The sequence below is a fragment of the Onychostoma macrolepis genome, chromosome 22, assembly GCF_012432095.1.
Source record: "Onychostoma macrolepis isolate SWU-2019 chromosome 22, ASM1243209v1, whole genome shotgun sequence".
NCBI classification, from domain to species: domain Eukaryota; kingdom Metazoa; phylum Chordata; class Actinopteri; order Cypriniformes; family Cyprinidae; genus Onychostoma; species Onychostoma macrolepis.
Genome location: NC_081176.1, coordinates 21,168,938 through 21,190,499, shown reverse-complemented (window position 1 = coordinate 21,190,499; position 21,562 = coordinate 21,168,938). Strand labels below are relative to the sequence as shown.

The 21,562-nt window shown below is 37.2% G+C and overlaps 1 protein-coding gene across 3 annotated transcripts in view; it reads left to right on the top strand.

The window, feature by feature from the left end:
- Window positions 1-21,562, top strand: part of lingo3a (leucine rich repeat and Ig domain containing 3a) — a 46,363-nt gene extending 24,801 nt beyond the window's left edge. For all 3 annotated transcript variants that reach the window (XM_058761053.1, XM_058761052.1, XM_058761051.1), the window contains one exon: window positions 17,883-21,562. In XM_058761053.1, the coding sequence (XP_058617036.1) occupies window positions 17,927-19,744 (1,818 nt within the window). In that variant the 5' untranslated portion in view covers window positions 17,883-17,926 and the 3' untranslated portion in view covers window positions 19,745-21,562. The remainder of the gene's footprint in view (window positions 1-17,882) is intronic.

Genomic DNA, 21,562 nt, shown 5'->3' with positions numbered 1-21,562 from the left:
CATTCATGCCCCAGTGCATGCTGGGAAGAGAGTGAATGCGAATGAACAAAGGCTCTTTTCAGGCATATTTGACAAAAAAAAAAAGTATTAATATAATACTGTTACTGAGCATTATTTACTAGACTGCTCATTTAAGCGTAGGTTTATTTTTATGTAATTGCATCTTTTTCCTTGTAATTGGGAGTTTATCATTGCAACTCCTGTAACTGCAAAATTCTAATGTGAAATTTGCATTTCTTTAGTTATTTCTTTGGCATTATTTACTAGAGAACTCATTTAGGCTTGTAAGATTTTAGCATTTACCTTAAGTGCAGCTTTATTTTTTTGTAATTACAACCTTTTTTGTAATTTAGACTTATATCTCACAGTGTGTGTTTTAACGGCTTTAACTGTTTTAACTTTCATAATCATAATCTCAGCTTTTTTCTTTTAATTGCAACTTTTTTTTCTCCTCATAATTGGGAATTTTATATACCACAATGTGAATATTTCTTTCATTGTGACTTATCGTTCACACAATTACGACTTTATTTCTTATCACTGTGACTCCAGTAATTGCAACTTTATATCTAACAACTGTGATACTGGCATATTTTAACAAAAATAAGTATTTCTTTGCATTTGAATCTGCATTTCTTTGGTTATTTTTCAGCATTATTTAGAGGACTCATTTAAGATCCGAAAATTTTGGAGTTAAAACATCCAATGGTTTGGATTAAACAGACAAAATCCAAACCATTTCTAGCCACAAGATAATCTAGTTCAGTATTGTGGGTGTTAGAGAACTGCAGCAAAACACCTCCAGATGAGGGGATTGACAATAGCAGAACTGCGATAAATCCCACAAAGCGCGAGAACATTAGCGATGCGGCAGGTTTTACGCGAGACCTCCTCTGCTGCTGGTTAGCCCACTGTTGTGTGGTCTCTTTCCTAGAGACAGTATAAGTCTGCCAGCTGTCAGCGCAAGGCCACTGTTGTCTAGCCATTGCAGAGATTAGAGCTGGTTATTGGAAACAGCAAAAGCAGGCGGTGTGCCACAGGATTAAAGAAGATGCTGAAGTAGGCCAGGCTTGCATCCAGAACAAAAATACGGGGGCCACTGTCCCAGAACATTGCCCCCCGTGTAATAATGGTTAATCCTTCTATTTTACGCCGGCACATGCGTGTCATATTTCTGGCTAGGTTGGACTTCATGCGGCATGCTGCTGTTGTGACCAAAGGGGACAAAAACAAGTGTATGCTCTGTGGTTTTTCTTTCATAAGAGCTTGTATTCATAATTCTAGTTTGACACAGAGTGGGTGGTAAACATCATTACTTTTGGATGCTGCTGGTGTTTTTGCATTTTCGTCATTGTTGGCAATCAGTCTTACAACGAGATATGAGATGCTGGGATTATATTATCCAGCAATCTTAGGGAAACTCATTCAAGGTTAGAATTACCTTATCTCTTGTTTAATAAAATCAAGTGCTTATTTGTTGAAGACCCTGCACACAATTTTCTAATGAAGCCTGTTTCCAAAAAAAATCAAAGGTAATTATGATATTACTCACAATTGTGACAATAGATTAGTATTTGTACTAATTGTATTTGTTCTCTTGTAATTGGGACTTTCATATCCCACAATGTGACTCTGTCATAAATTATAGCTTTATTTTTGTAATTGCCACTTTTTCTTGTAATTGAGACTTTTATATCTCACAATGTGACTAAATACTGTATCATAAATTACATCTTTATTTTTGTTATTACAACTTTTTCTTGTAAATTGGGATTTTATATCTCTTGTGTGACTATATATCATAAATTACAGCTTTTTTAAATAATTGTCACTTTTTCTTGTAATTGGGACTTTTATATCTCACTGCGTGAGTATATATCATAAATTGCAGCTTTATTATTTTTTTAATTGCAGCTTTTTGTAATTAGTCTTTTATATCTCACAATGTGACATAAATTGCAGCTTTATTTTTTGTAATTGAAACTTTTTCTTGTAATTGGCACTTTTATGTTTCACTTGTATGACTATATATCATAAATTACAGCTTTTTTTGTAATTGCCACTTTTTCTTGTAATTGGGACTTTTACATCTCATAATGTGACTAAATACTGTATCATAAATTACAGCTTTATTTTTGTAATTACAACCTTTTCTTGTAATTTGGGATTTTATATCTCACTGTGACTATATATCATGAATTACAGCTTTTTTAATAATTGCCACTTTTTATTGTAATTTGGGACTTTTATATCTCACTGTGTGAGTATATATCATAAATTACAGCTTTATTTTTGTAATTACAACTTTTTCTTGTAATTTGGGATTTTATATCTCACTGTGTGACTATATATCATAAATTACAGCTTTTTTAAATAATTGCCACTTTTTCTTGTAATTGGGACTTTTATATCTCACTGCGTGAGTATATATCATAAATTGCAGCTTAATTAATTTTTTTAATTGCAGTTTTTGGTAATTAGTCTTTTACAATCTCACAATGTGACTCATAAATTGCAGCTTTATTTTTGTAATTGCAACTTTTTTCTTGTATTTAGACTTTTATATCTTATAGTGTGACTCTTTCACAGCAGCGAATTTTTCATAATAGCCAGTTTTTTCTTGTAATTACAATTATATCTTACAATGCGGCATTCACAATTCACAATTGAAACTTTCTCACAATTTCTCATAGTTGCAAAATTCAGTTTCATAATTGTGACTTGTTTTCTTGTAATTGCTGCTGACAATTATGACTTTATATCATAATTGCAATTTTCTTTCTCGTAATTGCAACTTTTTCTCATAATTAGGTTTTTTATCTCACAGTCACGTTCTCACAATTGCAACTTTATTTCCTACCATTGCATCTCTTGTTATTGCAACTTATGCTTTTTTTTTTGTAATTGGAACTTTATCATCTTACAGTTATAATTGGGATATTATGTCACACATAATGTAACAGTATCTCCAGTATAAATTATCTTTTGTTTTTCACTTTAAGGTGGAAACTGATTTCCATTAATCATCAGCAATCAAAAGCCTGACTGGATTGTTTTTCAATGAGTGCTTTTTCCACTTGCGTGTCATAATGGGTGTCCCATGTTTTGTCAGTAACTCAAGCTGAGGCATATGGAGCCTATATGGACCTGTATTTTGCTCAAGTCACTCCAAACTTAACCTCAGGCTCATTATCCCGCAACAGCTGCTGGGATCAATGGTGACCTGGTGTCAAATGGTTGTCACCGTGTTCTCAAATTTATATAGGCCAACTGAATGCAGTGATGAAGGTATGGAGTCATGTGCTAGTATACTTTGTAAATCCTGTGTCAAAAGCTACATTTCCAAGAGAAGAGCATAAAAAATACTCAAGGAGAAATTATAACCTCTCTTTTTAATTCACTCAAGTGAGCCAAGATTGTGTGCATTTGATTTGATCAATGTGTGCATTTTCCAGGCTTCATCTTTGCCATTCAGTTCTAGAGTTCAACCCTCTCAAGGCAATTGAACTCCACTAGCACAGACAGAGATTAGAGCAACCATTGATTTTGAGACACTTTAAAAGCAGTTTATTCTTTGACAGGCATTTCAAACTCGAAACCTCGAAAACACTCAAGACACCCTTGAAACGACAATATAAATGTCGTTCTATTCTCAATGACAGTTTATGGATTGCTAGCCTTTTTTGGTTGATGCTCCATCTAAAGCACAATAAGCTATCTACAGAGGTAGTATTTTAGGAGATCACAGGCAATTCCGAGTGTTCAGGTAGGCAACTAAATTATAGTGCCTTTTTTTTAAGTTACTGCTAATGCTTCGCGTTCAAGCTCACTTAAAATGATGGTGAATGAGATTAAATGTTGTTTATAAGTTCTTGTATTTCATTCATTGAAAAAAAGTGTTGATGTAAAAACTTGATTTTACCTAATTCATGTTAGCTTGAATGTACATTTTATGCTTATAATATGCTGTTAGCTTAGCAACATGCTAACTAATAACATGTCGCATTCTCCTGTGAGGAGCACTATTTTGTTGTTGCCTATTTAGTGAGCTCCTAGTCACATATAAAGTTGCATAACAGCTAGAATTCCACCTATGTAGGCAGCTTGTTAGTTTCTTAAAACAGAGCTACTATGTCAGAGGAGAATTTTTGGGTTTTTGCCAAAGGCTTCTTATAATTGGGAGGAAAGGGGTAAATTACTGAGGTAAAGAGTCAAGACTGAGCTATAGCTTTCACACAGCAGGAGAATAAGAAACGGCTCACATTTGGTGCTTGATAACTCCAGCTAATAGTGTCTAATTGCTCTCGCTGATTTGTAAGCAGCAAGAACATTGATTAAAGGTGACGATGTTGCAAAGAGGCAGCAGACGGGTTGCCAACAGCCGGAGGGTCTGATTGTCATTGCAGCTGCTGCAACTAGCAATAAAGGATTGCCAATCTCAACCAAAGGTCATGCTCTGATTGAAAGAACAACTAGCATATCTATTAGCACATTAGCATAGTGTTGCACTAAGATCCTGTGTAAGAAAAATATGTTTCAGATGGTCCCACAGGAGTAAAAGTGATCCAAAATGTTTTGCGAGGTAGTCAAAAAAATAACATGTAGCTGTTTGCATTTGTTGCATAAGTGCTAATCTGTTCTGGACTTGCTAAACAGGACCAAAGTCATACTTAAAAAAATTCAGCAGAATATGTAAATGTATGTGTGTTTTTGTGTGACTGATTCTGAAATCACGTGATATACATCCATATCCACTCTCACGGAAGGCTAGGCTGACCCGCTAGGCAGTGGCCAGGCAGTCTGAAGTGATTCGTTTTGACAGGGTTAGAATGCCAGCCAGTGAAGGGTGTCTTCTAATCCATTCAAGCCAAAGAGACGACTGCAGGATGGCATCCAACCTCCGCCATGCGACCTAGCTAGGTCGTGGCCTTTTCTGACACTGCCCGAAGACATTTCTCATGCAATACTTGATGCTTGCCTTTCTTCAGCTCTGTCGTCCTTCTAATTAAAAGCTTATGCAACGTCAGTGTTATATTTGCCCTAATGGAATGCCTTGTAATTTTATCGCCCTGTGTTTACGTGTAATTGGCCCCAAGAGTCTATTGCGCCAATGAATTGGCAGTTAGGATAAGCATCTAAGCATCTCGAGAGGTTACAGTGGAAAGCATCATAATTAGATGTGTCCTTTGTTGCATGAGTATGGTTTTTACTTTTACTCTTTTTTTATTTTTGAAGTGACTTGAGTAATATGCATCTAAGATAATTAATCTCTGGGTAGTTTAAAAGGGTTTCTCGCTTTAAGTACAAATTTATACTATACATCTATATCTATAAATTGTACTGACACCTCAATCTAGATCAATAAATATATATTAGTATATAATTATGCCTTCAGACAGGTAACGGGATTGTCAGTTTTCCCTTTTTCTTTTTTTTTCTTTTTTAACTTGGGCTGAACAGTATATATGAAATATTTTTTTATTCAGATTTTATTCATTTTTATTCAGAGGATGAAAATACCCTGTTGATGCCAAGGGTCAGAGGAGAATGGCCAGACTGGTTCGAGCTGATAAAAAGGCAACAGTAACTTAAATAACCACTTGTTACAACAGAGGTATGAAGAAGAGCATCTCTGACTGCACATCACGTCGAACCTTGAAGCAGATGGACTACAGCAGCAGAAGACCACAACAGGCTAAGACTAAGAACAGGAAACTGAGGCTACAATTCACTCAGGCTCACCAAAATTGGACAATAGAAGATTGGACATAGGTTGCTTGGTCTAGTCTCGATTTCTGCTGTGGCATTAGGATGGTAGGGTCAGAATTTGGCATAAACAACATGAAAGCATGGATCATCCTGCCTTGTATTAATGGTTCAAGCTGATGCTGATGGTGTAATGGTGTGAGGGATATTTTCCTTGCACACTTTAGGCACCTTAGTACCAACTGAGCATCGTTTAAACGCCACAGGCTACCTAAATATTGTTGCTGACCATTTCTATCTAATGTGTTGTGTCATAAAACTCAGATCATCTCAAACTGGGTTCTTGAACATGAAAATGAGTTCACTGTTACTCAAATGGCCTCCACAGTCACCAGATCTCAATCCAATAGCACACCTTTGGGATGCCAATATGTACCAAAATCTCTGAGGAACATCTCCAGCACATTGTTGAATCTTTGCCATAAAGAATTAAGGCAGGCACAACTCTGTACTAGCAGGTCTACCAAATAAAATGGCCAGTGAGTGTATGTGTCCACTTTAGGCTTAGTTTTATTAACATTATAGCATACTCGCAAGATTGTGTTTCAAGCTAGTGGTCAAATGCTTAGCGTCATCGAGTCATGGTGATAAGCGTTTGCAGTTTATGACTCCGCACTCGTGTGTAATCACACTCTTCATGCCACTTCTGTAATCCTCTTAATTTATTTCCTCAGCTCTGAGGATCCAGTGACTGGCAGCACTCCTGTCAGTGCCATGTCTCAATTTGGAGGGGCTTACAGAGAGGATGTTAATTTACGGGTACTGCTGGCTGTGCCCAAATGCCAGGGGTGCCGTACATGGCTGACCTACTTTACTATTGCCCTGTCCACATGCATGCTGACTGCAGTGCTGCAAGGACCTGGACTACCCAGTGGATCTCATTAGCCGCTGAGTAACTACAAGGGGAACCGATCTTGTGAAATACCGAAGCAGTGGAAGGTCATTTATATTTGGTGAAAAATATTGTGAGGTGTGCATTTTGACATTTTAAAGATGATACCATAGGCACTAATTATTTTATTTGCTCGAGAGAATAAATCCGGAGATGCTTCAAAATTTGAGCTCTCCGGGATGTCACTTGATGTTAAATCTGATGAGTCATGCCATAATGGCGTATGACATCCACCATCATTGTAATCTGAGCTACTTCATCCAGTGACTTGGTGAGTTTTGGAAAACCTTAGTATATTCAATGTTTTCTTTGATAACAGGTATAAATTAAGCAATATTTGAACAACAGTTCGACTTGCTGGAGTGGTACAATAGTTAAAAATAAATCCAAGACATTAGTACCTTACATTTTAGACAAAATCATTCCTATTACGTCACCTGTTTTTACAATTAAAATAATTCCACATGAAGCCACAGAAGAATCAATATTCGCACATCTCCAAGCAATGCACCACAGTTGTATTCTGTTCCGTAATGAAATTAACGTGATTGTGTTTTTGAATGAATCCACTGAGTGATTCAATGATTCAACGACTTGTTTAGTAACTAAATAAATCAGTGTTCAAGGAAATGGTTTTAGTGAATGATTCAGTGATTCACTCATAAAGAAAGTTGTTGTGTTGCAGTCCTGAATGAATCAATGTTTTTGAATCAATCAGTATTATTAAATTATTCTATGCAAGTCCATTTATGCCATGAAGTAGAAATATAATTAGTGCTGTCAAACGATTAATTGCGATTAATCGCATCCAAAATAAAATATATAATATGTGTGTACTGTTTATATTTATTATGTATATATAAATACACACACATGCATGTATACATTTAAGAAAAATATGTTGTTTATATATTAAATATATTTATATATAATATAAATTATATGAATTTAAATATAAACGTAAATACATGTACATATTTTCAAAATATATACTGTATGTGTGTGTATTTATATATACATAATAAATATACACAGTACACACACATATTATGTAAACAAAAGCTTTTATTTTGGATGCGATTAATCATGATTAATCGTTTGACAGCACTAAATAAAATATTTTTAATGCACAATTTAGAATTTTTTTCTTGCAATTCTGACGAAATTGTAATATAAACAGATTTGCAAAATATAAACTCAAAATTACGAGATATAAACTCAATTATCAGGGGGGGGGGGGGGGAATCAGAATTGTTAGATATAGATTTTTTCTTTGTTTACATCTTGTAATTCTAAGTTTAAATCTCTCAATTTAGATTTTATTTAGAGTTTACATCTTGTGATTCTTTTTTTTTTCCATGAAGTAAAAAATGTTAACTGTGACATTTCACAATCCTGACTTTTTCTAATAATTGCAAGTTAATGTCTAATATCTCACAATTTCAAGTCTGAATTGCAAGATATAAACTTTATATCTCACAATAATTTTCCCCCTCAGAATTCTGAGTTTAGATCTCGTAATTCTAAATGTATCTCGAATTCTGAATTCTGCAACAAAAAAGATCCATGCAACAAAAATCCTAAATGAATGTTTTTAAACCTGACCTTTTAATATGAACAGCAAAATAAATATGCTTGCAGATTGTGATAAAGGCTAATTTAATTGCTGTTCGGTACAGGCAAATGGCCCTTTAATGACAAAATCATTAGACTCCATCTCAAAGTTGAACTTTAGTACTGCTGCATATTGAAGACTTTCAATTATAATTGTGTAAATGAGTCAGACATGGCCTGAGGGGCTGTGAGTCAGACAAAACTGTGAGCACGGTAAGCCTTACGTCATTGGTTTCTCTCCTCAGTCAAATTTGTGTGACTTTTTTGGCCAACAGCCATTGTTTTCAATGTCATTATCAACATCCTGTGGAGAAACTGTGCTCTCCATATGTCGATGGAAATTGGCTGTAAATAGCGTTTGTTGATCTAGTAATGAAACCAAATGGCTTCTTCCTCGAAAGTTGGATGTTTTTTCAAGGTCAAGGCATTTTGGCGTTCATCGCATACTTAAAAAAAAAAAAAAAGAATTGAATGACATTTACAACCCACACAAACCACATATGCAAAAGTCGTCTTTGTGGCCTTAAAATATGGAATCCGAAAAATATATAAAATATTTAAAGATATTTAAGCTATTTGAAATATGTATACCTTAATACTAATAATATTGTTTAAATAATAATAATAATAATAATAATAATAAAAATGACTGTGGGTGGTAATCCATCCTTGGCCTGGCTACGTCAATTCAAAGTAGCTTTGATTAGAGAAAACGACACCATGAAGACGATGCCAGCAGTGGTTGTCTGTTTACGTTTTCCTGACTTGATTGCCACATTTAGCTAGTACCAAGCCTATCTTTTGACCTAATTATCTAGTTCCCTCACCATAGCCGGAGCCAAGGATCAGGCCATCCAACCTGACTCTCTGAGCAAAGATAAAACCAGCATTAAGCGCCGTGCCAAGCAGCTGACAAGTAGAGCATCAGTCAATTTATTCACAGGATTATGAGCCAATAAAAGAGCGAATGTTCAATACTCTACATCACTATTCTTGTTGGAGTTGGTCCATCAGAGAGCCGTGGTCAGCCTCTTTGTGATAGTAGGTCATGTTCATGGACCATGATAATCTGAATAATTCATCGCATCAGGAAACTGAGCAATGCCAATTGTTGCTAGCATAGAGGACCTTTCTGTTCTCACCTGTATCAAATATGCATGTTAAACAAGTCATGTTCCCAGGCTGCGCTCAGCCATTTTCTTTCTTCCCTGAAACACAATTGACACTCTATCCCCTCAAGAGTTGTGTCTGATTGTCCTGCGCCGCTTCTACAATAGCATGTCATCGCTCATTAGCTTTTAGCTGATTAGCATGCCTGTTCATGAACCAGATCAGGTGAAGCTTCATGAATGTTTTTAACCTTCTTTTATTAAAGGTGATATGATTTTCATGTTCAAATCCTTCAAATGTTTCAAGTCCAAAACCGGTTAATGTGCGAGAGAACTAGAACTAGAAGTAGGGCTTCACAATATGAGGAAAAATCATAATTGTGATTTTACTGACAAAATTTGCAATTGTTATTTCACCACCTTTAAATTATACATTTCTATCGGCATTCTGAGTGGTTTTAAGATAAGTTTAAAAGTTTTTGCATTCCATATACTTTTTAGATAGAACCTTTTTGTTTGTTTGTTTGTTTAAAAAAAATAAAAAGTCCAAAAATGTACACAACTTACAATAAATCACATAAGTAAATAAGTCACATAATGTAGAATAAGAACATGTGAATAACTCAAATTTGACAAAACAAAAGTCATATAGAACCTTATAATTGCAAGGTGATTTACCCCAAACTTTGTGATTTGTATATCACTATGACAATAAAATAGTATTATTATTATTCCTGAATAAAATATTAATAATAAATAAAACTGTAATATTTTAGTGTAAAATAAAAATTTGTGAATAAAATATTAAATAAAATGAAACAAAATAAACATTATCATTGTAATATTTTGCTGTAAAATAAAAATAAACTTTAAAATAAAATCAATAACTGTTATTGAATAAAATATTAAACAAGAAATATTACTGTTGTAAAAGTAAAAAAATTAAGTATTTTTTATTAAAATGTAATTACTGTTATTGAATAAAATTATTAAACAAATAAGAAATATTTTTGTTATAATATTTCACTGTAAAAATTATATATATATATATATATATATATATATATATATATATAGTTAGTATAATATATTACAGTATAGCTGACGTAATTTAAAAACAGGCAGTACACAGCCTTTGTCATTTAATAATCACACTAATCCATATCGCGATTTTGATCTACATTTACATTTACATTTAGTTATTTAGCAGATGCTTTTTTTTATAAAGAAAACGAGTAGATAGAATAAAAAAGAAAGCTAGTGTTAGAGAGTCAGATAGATACAAAGAAGACTAATAAATACAAAGAAGATAGATAGATAAAACAGAATTATAACAGAGAGTGCTAGAGTTAGAGGGTCAAATAAAGATGGAAGAGATGTGTTTTTAGCCATTTCTTGAAGATGGCTAAGGACTCGGATTGAGTTGGGCAGGTCATTCCACCAGGAGGGATCGGTTAATTAAAAAGTTAGTGAAAGTGATTTTGTGCCTCTTTGGGATGGTACATTAATGCGTCGTTCACTTGCAGAACGCAAGCTTCTAGAGGGCACATAGGTCTGAAGTAGTGTATTTAGGTAAAGGGGTGCAGAGCCAGTGGTGGTTTTGTAGGCAAACATTCATGCCTTGAATTTTATGGGAGCAGCTATTTGTAGCCAGTGCAAATTGATGAACATAGGTGTGATGTGCGTTCTTTTCGGCTCATTAAAGATTAATCTTGCAGCGGCATTTTGGATAAATTGTAGAGGTTTGATGGAACTGGCTGGAAGACCTACCGAGAGAGCATTGCGATAGTCCAGCCTGGACAGAACAAGAGCTTGAACAAGGAGTTGTGTTGCATGTTCCCGGAAGAAAGGGCCTGATCTTCCTAATGTTGTATAAAGCAAATCTGCAGGACCGAGCAGTTTTAGCAATGTGGTCTGAGAAATTCAGGTTATCATCAGTTACAACTCCAAGGTTTCTGGCTGTTTTTGAAGGCGTTATGGTTGATGAGCCTAACTGGAAGGTGAAATTGTGATGAAGTGATGGGTTTGTTGAAACCACAAGAAGTTCTGTCTTAGCCAGGCTGAGTTGAATGTGATAGTACTTCATCCAGCAAGAAATGTCTGTTAGACATGCTGAGATGCGAGCAGCTATTGTCGGATCATTGGGATGGAATGAGAGATAGAGTTGAGTGTCATCAGCATAGCAATGATATGAAAAGCCATGTTTTTGAATGACAGAACCTAGTGATGCCATGTAGACAGAGAAGAGAAGTGGTCCAAGAACTGAGCCCTGAGGCACCCCAGTAGCTAGATGTTGTGACTTGGATACCTCACCTCTTCAAGATACCTTGAAGGACCTGTTTGAGAGTGAAGACTCAAACCACTGGAGTGCCCTTTCCCAATAGGGTTGACAGGAGGATCTGATGGTTGACCAAATCAAAAGCTGTGGACAGATCCAGCAAGATAAGCAAAGACTTGAAAGCCGCTATTGCAAGTCTTAGGCCTTCAACAACTGAGAGCAAGGCAGTCTTGGTTGAATGACTATGGTGAGGGAACTAGATAATTAGGTCAAAAGATAGGCTTGGTACTAGCTAAATGTGGCAATCAAGTCAGGAAAACGTAAACAGACAACCACTGCTGGCATCGTCTTCATGGTGTCGTTTTCTCTAATCAAAGCTACTTTGAATTGACGTAGCCAGGCCAAGGATGGATTACCACCCACAGTCATTTTTATTATTATTATTATTATTATTTAAACAATATTATTGTGCCCTTTCCCAATAGGGTTGACAGGAGGATCTGATGGTTGACCGCATCAAAAGCTGTGGACAGATCCAGCAAGATAAGCAAAGACTTGAAAGCCGCTATTGCAAGTCTTAGGGCTTCAACAACTGAGAGCAAGGCAGTCTTGGTTGAATGTCCACTTCTGAAGCCAGGTTGGTTTGTCCAGGAGGTTGTTCTGTGTGAGAAAGGCAGAGACTTGGTTAAACACAACTCTTTCAAGTGTTTTTGCAATGAAAGCTAGAAGGGAAACTGGTCTGTAGTTCCCTAAAAGATTTGGGTTAAGAGTGGGTTTCTTAAGAAGTGGGGTTATACGAGCCTGTTTAATTGCTGAGGGAAAAACTCCAGTGTGAAGGAATGTGTTAACGATGTGAGTGAGTGTAGGTACAACTGCAGGAGAAATGGCTTGAAGGAGATGAGATGGAATAGGATCAAGCAGACAAGTAATAGGATGACTGGAAAGGATGAGTTTAGAGACTTCTGCTTCAGAGAGTGGAGAGAAGGATGTGAGCGAGTGTATATTTGTTGGTAAAATGTTTTATGATTTATTAATTTATGAAATTACATTTGAATTATTTATGATTTAGAGTGTACATTTTCAGCTTCTGTTAAATTTCATTACTTTATGATCTTACTTTATGACTTTACGATCTGGTCTTGTTTATGTTTACAAGCCTATATGACTTTATTTCTTCAGTGGAACATACAGGTGCATCTCAATAAATTAGAATGTCGTGGAAAAGTTGATTTATTTCAGTAATTCAAGTCAAATTGTCAAACTTGTGTATTAAATAAATTCAATGCACACAGACTGAAGTAGTTTAAGTCTTTGGTTCTTTTAATTGTGATGATTTTGGCTCACATTTAACAAAAACTCACCAATTCACTATCTCAACAAATTAGAATACTTCATAAGACCAATAAAAAAAACATTTTTAGTGAATTGTTGGCCTTCTGGAAAGTATGTTCATTTACTGTATATGTACTCAATACTTGGTAGGGGCTCCTTTTGCTTTAATTACTGCCTCAATTCGGCGCGGCATGGGGGTGATCAGTTTGTGGCACTGCTGAGGTGGTATGGAAGACCAGGTTTCTTTGACAGTGGCCTTTAGCTCATCTGCATTTTTTGGTCTCTTGTTTCTCATTTTCCTCTTGACAATACCTTGACTCTTGATTCTCTATGGGGATCAGGTCTGGTGAGTTTGCTGGCCAGTCAAGCACACCAACACCATGGTCATTTAACCAACTTTTGGTGCTTTTGGTAGTGTGGGCAGGTGCCAAATCCTGCTGGAAAATGAAATCAGCAGTGACTTTGGTTTTCAAAAAACACAATGGACCAACACCAGCAGATGACATTGCACCCCAAATCATCACAGACTGTGGAAACTTAACACTGGACTTCAAGCAACTTGGGCTATGAGCTTCTCCACCCTTCCTCCAGACTCTAGGACCTTGGTTTCCAAATGAAATACAAAACTTGCTCTCATCTGAAAAGAGGACTTTGGACCACTGGGCAACAGTCCAGTTCTTCTTCTCCTTAGCCCAGGTAAGACGCCTCTGACGTTGTCTGTGGTTCAGGAGAGGACAACTGTAGCCAAATTCCTTGACACATCTGTGTGTGGAGGCTCTTGATGCCTTGACCCCAGCCTCAGTCCATTCCTTATGAAGTTCACCCAAATTCTTGAATCGATTTTGCTTGACAATCCTCGTAAGGCTGCGGTTCTCTCGATTGGTTGTGCATCTTTTTCTTCCACACTTTTTCCTTCCACTCAACTTTCTGTTAACATGCTTGGATACAGCACTCTGTGAACAGCCAGCTTCTTTGGAAATGAATGTTTGTGGCTTACCCTCCTTGTGAAGGGTGTCAATGATTGTCTTCTGGACAACTGTCAGATCAGCAGTCTTCCCCATGATTGTGTAGCCTAGTGAACCAAACTGAGAGACCATTTTGAAGGCTCAGGAAACCTTTGCAGGTGTTTTGAGTTGATTAGCTGATTGGCATGTCACCATATTCTAATTTGTTGAGATAGTGAATTGGTGGGTTTTTGTTAAATGTGAGCCAAAATCATCACAATTAAAAGAACCAAAGACTTAAACTACTTCAGTCTGTGTGCATTGAATTAATTTAATACACGAGTTTCACAATTTGAGTTGAATTACTGAAATAAATGAACTTTTCCATGACATTCTAATTAATTGAGATGCACCTGTAAAAGAAGATATTTTGAAGAATGTTTTTTAAAATTACATTTACATCAATGTGGTCCAAAACTAAAACCTTTGGACCCCATTGACTTTCAATGTATGGACCAAAAAATAAATAAAAATAAACACATTAAGACTTTTTCAAAATTTAGAATTTTATGTTCCTCAGATGTATGAAAGTTGTTCAGGTTTGGAAGTTGTTCAGTTGGTCATTTTTGGTCAAAAGTGTCCCTTTAAGGTTCTCAAAATGGCTTCTATAGTCTTTAAAAAAAGACATAATCGTTTGTTCTTCACACAGTCAGCATGTATAAAGTCAGCATTTCGCAGTCCCTGCTCCTTGTTCGTCATCTCCTTGAACTCCCAAACGTCTGCTGAATCCGAGAACGTCCCTGATCTCAGATGGCTTCTGTTCTCCAGCAACACGCCGATGCCCTTGTCGGTTTTTGTTTGGCCAAGGTTACAGTTGCCTCTGTGAAGTACAATTTCCCTTTGAGACGTTACCTCCAGGGAGTCGACATTCACCCTGAGCATCCGTCATTTGCCCCTTCCTCATCCTCGGTCCACTTCATCCTGTCTGACTGTCTCCTCGCGGGCTTCTGTCGGGTTTCCCCGAGCTGTAGATGATAGATGGGCTTGTGGAGCAGCAGGAGACAGAATGAGGAGGATACGTACGGTTATGTAAAGAGATGTGTGGGCAGCATTTGAAATCGATGTGAGTTGAAGAGTGCCATCAGCAGCACTAAACTAGTGCAGATCCAGCGGTGATGTATGGGAAAGTTGACGCCTCCACACACTTCCCTTCAGCTCACGGCCCCCTCCATGAGTTCTTGCACCTGCCCTAGAGTTTTTTTCCCCCCCTTTCTAGTGTACGTTCATTATTCCTTTTAATGTGCTTTCTCTCTAATTAAGGTACTAGGCTGCCTTAATTGCTCCCGGTCTGTATCATCTGTTTAAGAGTTTTTTTGTTCTTTTTTTTCCAACCCAGATAGACTTTTCTCTCTGATGTTTGTGCGATATCAGTCTGTGCTTATGCTGCTATTTTTTCCATTCTCATCATTAAACCTGGTCTTGTTTATGTAGAACAATATCCCGGATTCGACAGAAACATCAAGCACCACCTAGTTAAGTGTTTTTCACACTCAAAACAAGCACTGCTTCAAAAATGTTGAATGTTTTTTATTTCCTTTTCACTCCGTTAGGTTTTAAACGATTATATATATATATATATATATATATATATATATATATATATATATATACACACACAGTATATACATGTGTGTGTACACGTATATGGAGCACGGTTACTGTCATAAACTACACACATTTGTAAGTGTGATTAAAATGCCCAAGTACTTTTGGTGTCTAGTGTAGATTTGTTGAGTTTTTTTCTTTTCTCAATCTGTTTTTAGAACATTGATCTTATTTTATATTGATATTTTATGTTTAACCAGCCTCTCAACAGCTGTTACTGGAAAATAAAAACTAATTGCTTGATTTGCCCTTCATGTATCGACTAACAGCTGTTATGTAATTCTCAGGTGACATGCTACCTTGCTGAGGTGAACAACAGAGCAAAGAGGTAGCCGTGTCTCTCATTTACTCCTGATAACTTTTAGGTCGAGGTCAGCTCAATTTACATTCCAATGCAGGGGAAGCTCAATTTGGAGTTAAATGTATTTTAGAGACAATTTTAATCACCCTCATGTCGCTCCAAAACCCTATGACATACTTTAGCACACAAAAATATATTCATTTCTGTGTAAAATAGCCCATTAAGGGGGTAATATGTTTTTAAATTTATGTCAACAATTAAATTTAACAAGCAGTTGAAATATTCTTTGTTGACATCTCTTGAGGGGGAGAGACAGTAGGGGTGGAAAGAAAAGTGGCAGGGTATTAATCATTGCCTATTATTAGTATTCATGATTTTCTGGCATAATGACCTGTGACACTAGTTTTGACACCTGAGTCATAGTCAGGTGTAGTTTCCTATTCACCTCACGCTGCTGATTGACTTATCGCTGATCCTGTGCACTCCGTTCATTGTTTGAAGTAGTGGTCTGTGCTGATTGGACAGCTTCATAGTGTCAACTGATATGGGCTTGAACTAGGGGCTGGTCATGCGTTTGGGTTACCAGAGATGATGGGGGAGGGAGAAGAAGGGTTGTGCTGGGGTACATTTGAAATGTCACTTTTCAATAACAACCTGATACTCTGGGACTGGACTATAAATCTTCTGTTCCATGGGTAAGTCTCATTATGTTTAACTGTAGCAACAGGGTCGGCCTTAATGTTCATGTCAAAATGCACAGACTGGGATGCCTTCCATTGCACATTGGTAAAGACCATGTTAACATTAATGTATATTTTATCTAAGGTTTTTTTTTTTCAGTCTTTTGATAAAATGCTAACTAACATAAATCAACCATGATCTTAAGTCATTTTGAAGCCATGCCTACCTCAAAGCTTGATACTGTTAATTTATTTCTTGACTTAAAGAAAGAAATCGTGATCTTAAAGAGGGCATTAAGTCATCTGAGATTTCAGCTTGTTCATGTGTAAAGTGTATATGACATTAAAGGGATATTTCACCCAAAAATGAAAAGTCTGTCATTATTTACTCACCCTCATGTTTTTAAGACTCGTCTCCTCCGCGTCACCCTATAGCACCTTTTTGGAGAGTATCACATACATAAACAATGTATATGCATTCATACGTTGCATACGTTGAAAACTTACAGGTTTGGAACGACATGAGGGTGAGTAATTAATGACAGAATTTTCATTTTTGGGTGAACTATCCCTTTAAAGCGTTTTTTATGTCCTTTTGTCAGTACCATTTCAGTGAAAAAAGCTGGGCGCTGAAAGTTTGTTTTACATTGCATTTAACATTGAATAACACTTCTTCTTTTTTTTTTTTAAATGACTTAATGTTACAGTTTTAAAGGCCTGTTCTCACAAAGACGAATGTTGCTCATGAACATTTGGTGCAATATAATCATCCAGCTTGTTTATTCAGATCCATGCAAAAAGAACTGGATGAATGAAAATGCAAATTCACTCTCCGATAGTATGTGGTGCTTATAGAAAAGCAGAAACACCCCAGTTACCCTGGTAAACACAAAGCAATGTTGTGCAACTTTCAGTTTCTGACAAACATTCAACTTGGTGTGAAAAGGTCTTAGAATAGTTCACCCAAAAAAGAAAATTAGTTTGTCGTTCCAAACTATCCTTCAATGGTGTTATTTAGGGGGATTAAATTAATTAAAATTGCAGTTTTACAGGCACTAACTTGATCTCAAGATTGTTTATCCATGCTACTCTGAAAATGTGCTGTCTTCACAAAGATATTTTATCCAGCTGCACTATTTTGGCCAATGTTTTCTAAAACATTAGAAGTAGTCATGCTCATACAAACTGTAAGTAATCATTTGATTCGGGACAGCTTCACAATGCTGTAGAAGTGGTTATAGATGAGAGCTGCAAAGTTGTGGTTAATCAATACCTGTTTTTTGTGTGTTTTTTTTCTCTAGGTGTGAGGTGCAGTGATTCAGCCCCAGTAAGGTAAGGAAGGGGCATGGCGGGTTGTCCACGCCTGAGCTTACCGGGGCTGTTTGTGCTCCTAATCGCTGCATCCCTAACACATGGCCAAAGCTGCCCACAGCGCTGTGACTGTATCCCTCATCAGAGAGCCGTGATGTGCCAGAACAAGCGCCTGGGCTCTATTCCTGGAGGCATCCCAACTGACACAAGGCTGCTGGATCTGAGCGGCAACAGTTTGCGCTGGGTGGAATACAATGACTTGGCGACTCTCTCGAGACTTGAGGAACTAGACTTGAGCGAGAATCTCATCAGTGTGTTGGAGCCTAATGCCTTCTCTAGCTTGCTTAGCCTGAGAGTGTTGCGTCTGCGAGCCAACCAGCTTAAACTCGTGCCCATGGGTGCCTTTTCACATCTCACCAACCTCACCACTCTGGACCTAAGTGGGAATAAACTGGTCATCCTGTTAGACTTCACCTTCCAGGACTTGAAGAACCTCCGCAATTTGGAGGTTGGTGATAATGACCTGGTGTACATTTCAAACAAGGCTTTCCTAGGACTGGTGGGGCTCCGGGAGCTAACCATCGAGAGGTGCAATCTGACCTCTATAACTGGACAGTCTCTTTCCTACCTTCGAGGCTTGGTGACTCTTCGATTACGCTACCTCAGTATCGCTTCATTGGAAGAGCAGAACTTTCGTAAACTTGGTGGACTGCGGGGTCTTGAGATTGACCACTGGCCCTTCCTTGAGTACATCTCTCCACACAGCTTCCAAGGTCTCAACCTTTCTTGGCTCTCGATTACCAACACCAACATTTCCACCGTGCCTACGGGAGCCCTTCGCAACCTAATTCACTTGGCAAGCCTCGATCTGTCTTACAACCCCATCTCAGTTCTTGAGTCCTGGGCTTTGCGGGATCTTGTCCGCTTGAAGGAACTGCACCTAGTTGGTACAAACCTGATATCAGTGCAACCCTATGGTCTTGGAGGTCTGCAACAGATACGATTGCTCAACTTGTCAAACAATGGATTAGTGACCCTAGAGGAGGGATCCTTCCACTCGGTCAACACGCTGGAGACGTTGCGTGTAGATGGCAACCCTCTGTCCTGCGATTGCCGCCTACTGTGGATCCTGCAGCGCCGGAAGACCCTCAACTTTGACGGAAAGTCGCCTGTTTGCGCCACACCCGTGGAACTGCAAGGAAAAGCACTCAGTACCTTTTCGGACTCTGCGCTCTTTGACCATTTCACCTGTCAGCGGCCTAAAATTCGCAACCGCAAACTGCAACAGCTGACGGCACGTGAAGGCCAGGTGGTGTCTTTTGTATGTCGAGCGGAAGGAGACCCAACTCCGGTCATCTTTTGGATTTCACCTCAGCGCCGACGTATCACTACCAAGAGTACTGGGCGAGTGATTGTCCTACCTGAAGGTACGCTGGAGATCCGTTACGCCCAGGTAACAGACAGCGGGACCTACATCTGCATAGCAAGCAATGCTGGCGGCAACGATACCTACTTCGCCACCCTAACAGTCAGTGGATTGCCACTGGATGGTGCTTTGGCTGCCAATCGCACCTACTATGTGGGAGATCTAAATGACACAAACTTAAACGACACACGTGTCTTCCTAAAATTCACATTGGATCTCAAGACCATCCTGGTGTCCACAGCAATGGGCTGCATCATGTTTTTGGGTGTTGTGCTTTTCTGTTTCATTCTCTTATTTGTGTGGAGCCGAGGACGAGGTCAGCACAAGAACAATTTCTCAGTTGAGTATTCATTCAGAAAGGTAGATGGTCCCGCTGCCAGTGGGGGTCAAGGAGGGGCACGAAAGTTCAACATGAAGATGATATAAAATGGGCACACTATCAGTTTAAAGGAGTTAAACGCACATTATTGTTATTTCAAACTGAAATACATTTCTACTATCAGTCCTGCATGTGACTATGGGTTCGGATTTTAAGACACAGAGGGTTTTAATGGGAGCAATGAATAATGCATTTGCTGAGGGGTACTTTCCATCAGCAGCTATTTATAATCTAACCTTACTTTTGGTGTCTTGGGATATTTTACATATTTATTAAGACATTTATGATGAATTACATACTTCTGGCATTACGGCTGGCATTAGGTACCCATTTTAAACTTTCTCATGTGAGAAGGCCAAGCTTGTAGTGATATATAATGACCAATAAAAATACTACCATGCAGTTTTCTACAGAACGTCATTCTAAAATGAAAGTTCAATTATGCTCTTAATTTTTCGGAGGTTGTTGTGAGAAAAGTCCAGAATGATTTAGATGATAATTATTTAAAGAGGTGCTTTCTGCTTGCCAAGAAATTGCCAATGCCCTCAAAAGGTAAAAAATCGTACATTATTGAATTTTGCTGGGCAATTTAATTTATATGCTCAGTAGTTTGTAGGCAATAAAGTGGGCATACACTTCACACTGCCAATTTAACAAGGGTTTGTTGTTGGATTAACCCCAAATCTTAGCCTGTTAACCACTTTGCTGGAAACATGGGATACTAGAAGACTGTTTAAAAAGTTAAAACTGTTTAATTATATCTTACTTAAAAAGTTAGTTGATTTAGTTTACTATGGATACCGAGTGCTTCTATATTACACTGCCACCTTCTTCTGAGTCATGCCCGCATAAAGTTACACACACACGCATACAAAGGTACTGTAGTAACAATATAAAAGCACATTGTCTTTATAAAAACATTACATATTTATCAGCTAAATACCAATAGCCTCAGTATCTAGACTGGGTTTAAGACATTTTGTATCTTATTGTATATATGACTGTTTTGTGTGTTCATTATGGTGCCCTGTTCTCATGTTCTCAAGTAAATTAATGTGAAATACTTTTATTCAATTTAAAATGTTCTTAATTAATGAAAGATAATGTGTGAAAACTCTTAAAGATTTACTGTTTAAAAAAAAAAAAACTTTTGAATTGAATTTGAATTTTAGTTGTTGTATGTCTTTACGCCTCTTCTATGTAAGTGTAAGTGTGTTTAAAAGGGAATGTCAGTCTCATAACTTATTTCATGTTCCAATTTGCATGAGTACAGTCAAAGATAGCTTTTTGTGCACAGGCCACTGATACTTTGATCCATCCAGGAGTTCTTATGCTTGCATTGTCTGTTTATAAATAGCATTTATCATGAGTTAGAGACCTTGCTCAAGTGCTGCCGCTTAAAATGAAACAGGAAGGCACTTTACAAAGCTGTTCTGCTGCCCCCTAATGTTAAAATACCACCGTTTAAAGAACACAGGGTATCAGTCTCAACCTTACTGCCTTCTACAGATCAATCTCTATTCAACGCAAAGTTTAAATTAATTCGATTATGAGCTGTTTTGTTTGAACAGATCAGTTGCGCCCTGTACTGTCTTATTTTAAGCAGGATTGTATGTACATTGCAAACTGCCAGAATTTGTCAATAACTACTGTAAAACTGAAGAAGAAAATAAGCTTTTTGATATTTTTGTAAAAAGCCATTTTACAGTTTTATTTAATGTAAATTAAATAAATGGGTATCCACAGCAATTTTATGTTCTGGATAGTTTTATTATTAAATATGTTAAGAATATTGTTCTTATATTGTACCAATGAAAAAAAAAAAAGTCCCTGTGTTGGAATTTCTTCTTTTTCTGAATCTTCAT